The following is a 7,884-nucleotide window of genomic DNA, read 5'->3' as shown; positions in this document are numbered from 1 at the left end:
TTACTGGGTTGAATTCAACTCGTCTTAATCTGCACAAGAAAAGTCTGGTGGGCCGGCGCACAGTGATGGCCTATGAAAAATGTACAATTTGCAAAATGCAACCAAATCAAAAAGCCCTTGGGAGCCACGTTGTTCCCTTCTTTTGTTTTTTGCCCGACGCCTCCATTACAACGGAGTTTATCAATTTTTGTTGGTTTGATCAAACACGACTAAAGTCAAATTTCAAGGTTACTAATACTCTGTTATGTCCAAACAAAATACCATTGGAAGTGGTAACTCTGGCGTCGCTCCCCAGCCGGGACGACACGGGAGGCGACTCACCAACTAGGCCGCCGTCTCCCCCACCCACCTCCCTTCCCCTTGTCGCTGCCGGAGATGGCTAACGGGAAAGCCCGCAAGGTCATCGAGGATGGCGGCAGCGGGGCCTCTTGCTGCGGGTTCGCGGCGGCTGGAGCGCAGCCACGCACGGACGGGGGCGGGGGCTGGATCTCGGTGCCCTGCTGGGGGCTGCGAGGAGGCTTGGCTGCTGTTGCTTGGCAGCGCAGCGAGGTGGAGGAGGAGGCTTGGGGGGACTCTAGGCCATGGCTCCTAGTCCAGATCTGGCCACTGCAGTTCCTGTTGCGGCTGGGGAGGGCCAGGTGCTATGCTTGCGGCGACGGGCGATGCTTCGGGCGCGGTGGAGCAGCAACGGCCGTTGCTGGTGGCCGGATCTGGGCTAGGCACCCTGCGTGAGGGTCGGTCAGGCCGGATCGGGCCTGGGCTGGGTCGGCTGCCGGTGGTGGTTGGTGATGTGTCGGTGGGTGGCGGTGCTTTCAGTGTGGTGGCAGACGAAGGGTCCTCTGGTGGATGCTGGATGTGCCCTCTGTCTTCCCGGCGGCCCGCGTTGAAGTTCCTTTCGCGTGAGGATTGGCATCTGCGGGTTGGGCGACTTCTGTGCCTATGCTTGTGGCGCCACTCCTTTGTGGGTGTGTGTGTGGCCGTGTTGCAGGTTTGATTGGCCGCTGCCGCTGGTGTGGGGAGTGGGTGGAGCAGGCCTCGGTGAAAGCCATGCTCCAGCCTTGGTCGGGGGCAACGATGGCGACGTCCGTGGGCGTCGTTCACCTCCTTGGAGGCATCGTTGCTATGGCATTTTTTGCTCTTCCCCGCGCTTGCTGTGCTCGAGGGGAAACCTTAGATTCGGTGGCTCGGATCGGCAATGGCGGCACTCTTTGCGTTGCTCTCCTCCTTGGTGGCGTGTCGCTTTTGGAGTTTTGCACCGGCCGTGGGACCAGTGGTTGTGGGGCTGCGTGGGGTTCGTTGGCGTCTTTTGCGGCTGTGACGGTGATGTTGAGACGATTTTGGGCTGCGGAGATGGTCTTGGTAGTCGGTCCTTCCGGCGTGTTCGACAGCTCTCCAGTGTCGGTTTTCCTTCGTCGTTGGAAAGTCGGAGTCGCCAGCTCAGAGGAGTGATGTGTGATGACAATGACTTGGTGATGGGTGGTCCGGTCTGTGTGGGTCTTGTTCGGCGCAAGCTTTGCGTATGCTCCTTTGAAGCTCGCCATCAGAATCACGCCTCTTGGTCGCTAGCATGGGTGGTCGACTGTTTGGCATGGGCCGATGCAAGCTTGGGCGTCTACAGAAGTTGGGACCCGTTCTTGGGCGTTGGTGGGTGGAGTCGGAGTCGCCAGCTCAGGAGGAGTGTTTGTGTGATGACGATGACTTCTGCATACAACTTCGACAGCAACTTTCTTTTTGTAGCGCGTGGAGTGAGTGTGGGTGGCCAGGTCGGCCAGCGTGTCTGTGTGCGGTCTTGTTGATTGCGCCATGGATGGTTGTAACGGTTTTCGTCCGGTTTTCCATTTAATTAACTCGGCAATTCTCTTCTTCTTAATCAATGGATTGAGTCTTCGGACTCCGGTTGAAAAAAAACAAAATACCATGGAAGTACAATTTAGACTTTTCACACATGAAAATGTCATATTAAGCTCACATATTAAGTTCTTGAACATGGGAAGACGATTGGCGGAGCTCGGACGCGGAATTTATGACCAGACCAAAATGGACGGTCGGAAACAAGTTTTTTTTTTCTCAACCTCTTCACTTTTTGTTTACCAAACTTTTGATTTCGTCACCATTGAGTTTTCTAACTTTTAGTTTTCTCAACATTTAGTTCTTGAAACTTTTGGGTTTTAGAGCTTTTGCTTTTCACTTTTTTGAATTTGATGAACTTGAAAATGAAAAACACAAAAACAAGAAAACACACACATTCGAGCAGAACCCCCCGTCAGGTCGATGAGAGGAGCCGCGGTGGCGCGTGTGATGGGGAAGAGACGTGGAGGTGTGCTACAGGAGCACTTGCAGGGCGCGACGATGACGTGCAGCGGTGCAGGACGAGCATGGGCCAGGTGGTGCAGGCGATCGCTCGTGCTAAGCAGTTTGCCGCCAGAAATTTATTCCGCAAAGTACGCATAGTGAAAATTTTAAAAAATGACATGCAGTGTATATGTAAATGAGCTCTTCTACAGTATCACATAATTAATTTGAGCCATCCATTTATTTGATCTAATGGTTGAGATTAGTTTTACTCCATACTACTCCCGTTTAGATACATGGAGTATTTGGGCGGAGTATCAGAAGCAAGGTTACATATGTAAATCTAACCGGGCAGAGCTCGTTGGGCGGGACAGCAGGCGCTGCGTGGGGGCGGTGGCGGCACGCTGGAGGAGGGCGGCAGAGGGCGGAACGTGTTGCCGTTAAGAGGACGGCGTCGGCGTGCTGCGTGGAGGGCGACGACCGTGCGCTCCCCAGCCGAAGTCCCAGCCTCCTTTGCCCGCGATCGCCCCTCCCCCGTCCCGGCGGACCGCAACGGCGCGCGCGAAGGGCGGCGAGCGACGCGGAGGGTGACGGCGCCGGCGAGCGGCGCGGTGGGCACGCCAGAGGAGGGCGGCAACGGCGCTAGAGGAGGATGGGGGTGGCACGCGGCCGAAAGACGGCGGCAGTCATGGCGAGCGACGGTGAGGACCATCAGGTGGGCACGCGGAGTGATCGGATAGGGGACGGGGAGGCGGCGCCTTTGATTCACGACGACGCAAAAGAACGCACAGAGGATGCTGGGACTTCGGCTGTGGAGGCGGGACGTTGGGCTCGGGACGGGGGAGGGCGCACGATTCCTACGGTCACGGGCAGTGCGCCGGTGCGGCCGGCGGCGGCCGGCGCCGTAGGAGGATGGCATCACGGGATCGGGAGAACACAAGAAAGTAAAAGAAAGCTTTTTTACGTGAAAAAACTATAATGCCCTTGACTGATACTCCGTTTAGTCCCCTGGAGCAATGGGTACCGTAGAAATCACCATGTAAATAGTCATATCAATTGGACCTTCACGAAATGTAACAAAGTTCGATGGCGTGCCATCATCAAAATGCTTTTTGCGTTCAACTTTCAAAGCAGGTGATCAAATGTACGTAGACTGCAACAGCAACAGGTTTAATGCTGCGTACGTAACTTAGGGCATTAGCTTGGTCGGATTATAATGCACTACTACTGTAATACTTATATCAGCACGTGTAGTTGTACGTCCAAAGAATAAGTCAGAAGCGCTGCCGTTCAAATCATCCGTGACGCACGGTGCTCTAGTGGTATCCAGTAAAGCTCAGTCGGGACCGTTAGATCCGATCCGAATATTGGACCTACGGCGACGATTTTTACCTTTTTTCGTGCCGTCGTCGGATCAGCTTTCGGTGGCCCAGATGAAGAGAATATAAATAACCCGAAAGTGGAGGGTTAGAATAAAGGGCCGCGCGCGATGGGGTATCCTTATCCCGCACGAGGAACCAGCGTGCGCCGCTTACGTCAGATGGTCTTCGCGTCGACTGCCGCAGCCCGCTGACGATTCGAGACCACGTTTGACCAGACGACCGAAGACTGGAGACCACAGGTTTGACGGGCCTCCCGCTGGCAGCTGTCCAAGATGGCTCTGCCATGTCAATATGTCATCACTCTCACTGGCGCTAGAAAATTTATTCAACTTAATATTTTCTATCGTCAATGGAGTTTCTTATCCAAAAAAATTGTCAATGGAGTATTAAAAAAAAAGGGATTGCCATGCCTTTGCATCCAACCAATGCACACAATCATTTTTGTTGTAAAGTTGATGCAACAAATAGTCTAGTTCGCGGGTCACAAAATGTATTCAGAACAAACGATGGAAAGGGAACATGAGATGGCTTTCAACTAATAATCCAACAGTTCTGATACAATTTAGGTATTTTACTTAAAAGTTGCCCCCTAGCTAACACCATAGGAAGTGATTCCGACTTGCCAGAAGCACTTTTAAACTTATTAAAACTATATATTAGTCCGGGTTTAAGGCATTGACATGTATTAACAATTCGACATCATATATCTTGGGTCCTTGCACCGCTGCTGGTAACCAGTACTTAAACAACGGCAGCACTGAACGTTAAACATTTAAAGAAATCTATTTGCTCACATAGTCACATGTGACAAATAAGATATAAATCCTAAGGTCGGTGAATAATTCGTTTCGTCGGTGCTCCACGTCTGGCGATTTGCTAGGGATTTTTGTTGGGCGATTTTTGCTAGTCCAGTGTGGGGTGCATGCATGCCGGCACGTGCTGTTGGTTTTCTATGCAGTGGCTGCTTGGATCTTTCTGGTGTTTGTGCGCTGGCAAGTGAGAGGCGGTAACTGCAATTCTCGCATCTTCTTTTCCCGCCTATATAGGGTTGCCAGGTGTCTATTTCTGATGTGTGGTTTCGACCAGGTGCTCATTTGTCTTGTTTTTGGTTGGTTGCTGAGGTTTCTACTCCGTTTTGAAGATGGTTTTTGCCGTCCGTCTGCTTGTTGTTGCAGCGAAGTCTCTCTCGTACAATGCATGGCCCATTGGATTTTTTTTTCTAAAACAACCCATTCCTCGGTGCAATTGACAAAGCAAACCGAATTTTTGAACTACTCCCTCCATTCCATAAAGATTGGCACGGTTTTGAACTAGAGCTAGTTTAAATCCGTGCCAACCTTTATGGCACGGAGGGAGTAATTAAGCAAATAGCCTGATGGTAAGCTCCACAATCGTCATGTGCACCCTTCTGTCGCTTCAGGCCAACTAGATGGCGGAAGGAGCCAGTTTTGTGCCAATTGAGATGGCGGAACACTTTGGCCAAGTAGAACTCATGTGTTGTCACCGCGGCAAGCGTTCTTTGCCACCTAGCCCTAGGATTCTTTTCCTAGAGTTCTGTCCCACACTTTACCCACCATACTATACCTAGGTTTTTTTTCCCTAGAGCAGTCTCTAGGTAAAGTCTTTACCTAAGGTTTGTCAGCTTTCACCTAGAGTATTTGGCACTAGGAAAAACTGTGTATTCCGGCCAATGAGAAGCCACTTTCCGCAATTCCAGTGATCCAAAACACCTTCCGCCATCCGAATTGGCGCGAGGAGGCCATCGCTCGTTGAGATGGTGGAAGGGTGGACGTGGCTTTTGCGGAGTTTTTATCACGAGGCTATTTTTGTCACTTAATTTTGAAGGAGGTTATGTTGATAGTCGAAAACTGAAAATTTTGAGCTATCAATGTTCAAAACGATAGATTTATAAATATGAAAGCGGGAGAATAGCGCATTAGCGGTGTAGCTAGAGAGGAAATCGTGCATGTTAGAATTCAAAACACAACATATGTAGTAGTTTGTTAAGCGTCGTCTTGGCTAATAACCAATCAGATAACACTACAAATAAATTTAGTCGCTAATTAATAAGAATTGTCAATTTGTCATACGACGCACTACACAGTACTAAATCAGTACTGGTGCTGCGACCAGATGTCGTCCAAGCTCCATGAGTTGTCTCTGGATTCTCCTAATCCAAAGTCCGGGAACACGAGAGAATCCGCTCCGTCGTCGCATGCACGAGCGAGGAGCTCCGACCAGCTCCCGTCGAACATGTCATCACTCCTCGCGCTCGCGCTGCCAGCTGACCAATCCGCCGAGCAGCCAGGGGCGGCGGCGGCCATGCTCACCTGGTTGGACGGGAACAGCGCCCCAGAAGATGGCCTTGCCGTTGCCGTGCTCCAAGTTGTCGTCGTGTCAGGCGACGGCATGTCGCTCATCGGGCCGAGCAGCGAGTTATTTGGCCGGTACATGGGATGCAGAGTCGCGGCCGCGTGTTCAGAGCTCGTCGTGGACGACGCCGATGATGTTGTCGCGGACGCGCGGGCGGCGGCGTGGATCCTCTCGGCGAGGCGGGGCATCCAGAGGTGCCTCATGACGTCCTGGAACTGCCGGCTGTCGACGTCGCACCGGAGCTGCTTGGCGTGCTTCTGCACCCTGGTCCGCCAGTAGTTCTTGACCTCGTTGTCCGTCCGCCCCGGAAGCTCCTGCGCGATCCTGGACCAGCGGTTGCCCCAGCGGAAGTGGAGCTCCAGGATGAGCAGCTGCTCCTGCGGGCTGAAGTCGCCGCGCCGGACGCCCGGGCGGAGGTAGTTGAGCCACCGGAGCCGGCAGCTCTTGCCCGTGCGCCGAAGCCCCGCCAAGCGGGCCAGCTCGTTCCACCGCCCTTCGCCGTGCGCCTTGATGTAGCCCGCCAGGAGCACGTCCTCCTCCACCGTCCACGGCCCTCGGCGGAGCTCCGCCGCCGCTGAGTCCTCGCTGCCCGCCGCCGTCCACATCGCGTCCATTCCGGTCGACATGCACCAAGGGATTAATTCGAATGATCCAGAGAATTCTAGACTCTGGAGTTTGGACTGGAGTGAGCTAGCTTGAGTCGACTATGTTGTTTGTTGGTCAGTTGTTGATGTGGGACTGTGAATGTGACAATCGGAGGGGAGGTGAAGTTTATATAGTGGAGGAAGACGTGTGGGCTGGTCAAAGGAAGAATATGAGACCTGTGTTGTACATTGCCGCAGTAGCGCTAGTCCAGCCGCAAAAGGGAATGGAACGCTAATGCTAATTTAAAAGACAAAGGGGATGTGCGCGCGCGTGTTGTTGGATTGGATCAGTCTCTTAGCCAACTTAATTAAATCCCAGTTGGGCAGGACTGCGTGACTACTGAGGTTTGAACGTTGACCTGATGCAGTCACCTTTCTTCTCTTCTCTTTTTTGGCTTCGAAACTCGATTACATTTTTAAAGGCCCTGTCTGGAACAGAGGAACTTCTGATGTGTGCTGAGCCTAATTCATATGTCTTGTTGTTGTACGGGAACCTAATTCATGTGTTCGGTTGGAATCATCAGAGCAGCTACGGACTACACCCAATCCCCTGGGATGGATAGACAGACGTGTTAGTTCAATTTCATTCCAATCCAAAGGGGCCGAACGTAATTCCCTTTGCTCTTTCTCCCAGACAAGCTCTAATTTTGTGCTGATAAACGCAGTTTGCGATCTGTGGGTTCAGTCGTCTCTTCATCCGGGGTGAGAAGGTCAAGGAGGATGCTGCTAACAAATTGCATACTTTATAATGGCATGGAATCGATTCCTTTGTTGTGCATCAAGCGGGCATATTATTTTGCACCACGGTAAGGAATTAAATTGTGCGCACTTATGTGTCACCGAGCAGGACATGGATAACTCTGGATCGACGCATGTGTGGCAACGAGAGTCCAAAAACGTTTATTTTACCGAGGAAAGAATTCTATTTTTGGTCACCGCCAGAAGTGTAAGGTTTAGTTTGCGGCTGCCGAACTATGCTTATGCACATAAAAACCAAAGAAAATGTTTGCCCATGGGTTCCTTTCGTCTGCGAAAATCACAAAATTGCAACTGCTTCTTTATGGTGGAACGATATTCAAAACTCATTGATATTTTCAATCCGCTCACTGTCTGCGCTACTGAGAACGGTGCACTTATCATTTTTTGGAAGGATAACTAGAATGAGATCCCTATGGCCCATCAGTGGCCCCACC

The 7,884-nt window shown here is 51.8% G+C and overlaps 1 protein-coding gene across 1 annotated transcript; it reads right to left on the bottom strand.

Annotated features, from left to right (window-relative positions):
• Positions 1-5,625: 5,625 nt before the first annotated feature.
• Positions 5,626-6,778, bottom strand: LOC100824371 (transcription factor MYB2). The gene has a single exon (XM_003565646.3). The coding sequence runs from the start codon at positions 6,671-6,673 to the stop codon at positions 5,786-5,788; it is 888 nt and encodes a 295-aa protein (XP_003565694.2). The 5' UTR covers positions 6,674-6,778; the 3' UTR covers positions 5,626-5,785.
• Positions 6,779-7,884: the final 1,106 nt, after the last annotated feature.

Source organism: Brachypodium distachyon, chromosome 2, assembly GCF_000005505.3.
Source record: "Brachypodium distachyon strain Bd21 chromosome 2, Brachypodium_distachyon_v3.0, whole genome shotgun sequence".
NCBI lineage: Eukaryota > Viridiplantae > Streptophyta > Magnoliopsida > Poales > Poaceae > Brachypodium > Brachypodium distachyon.
This window is presented reverse-complemented; position numbering and strand designations above follow the sequence as displayed.

Coding starts and splice junctions, on each gene's coding strand:
- LOC100824371 (XM_003565646.3), bottom strand. CDS start 6,673: ATGTCGACCGGAATGGACGCGATGTGGACGGCGGCGGGCAGCGAGGAC.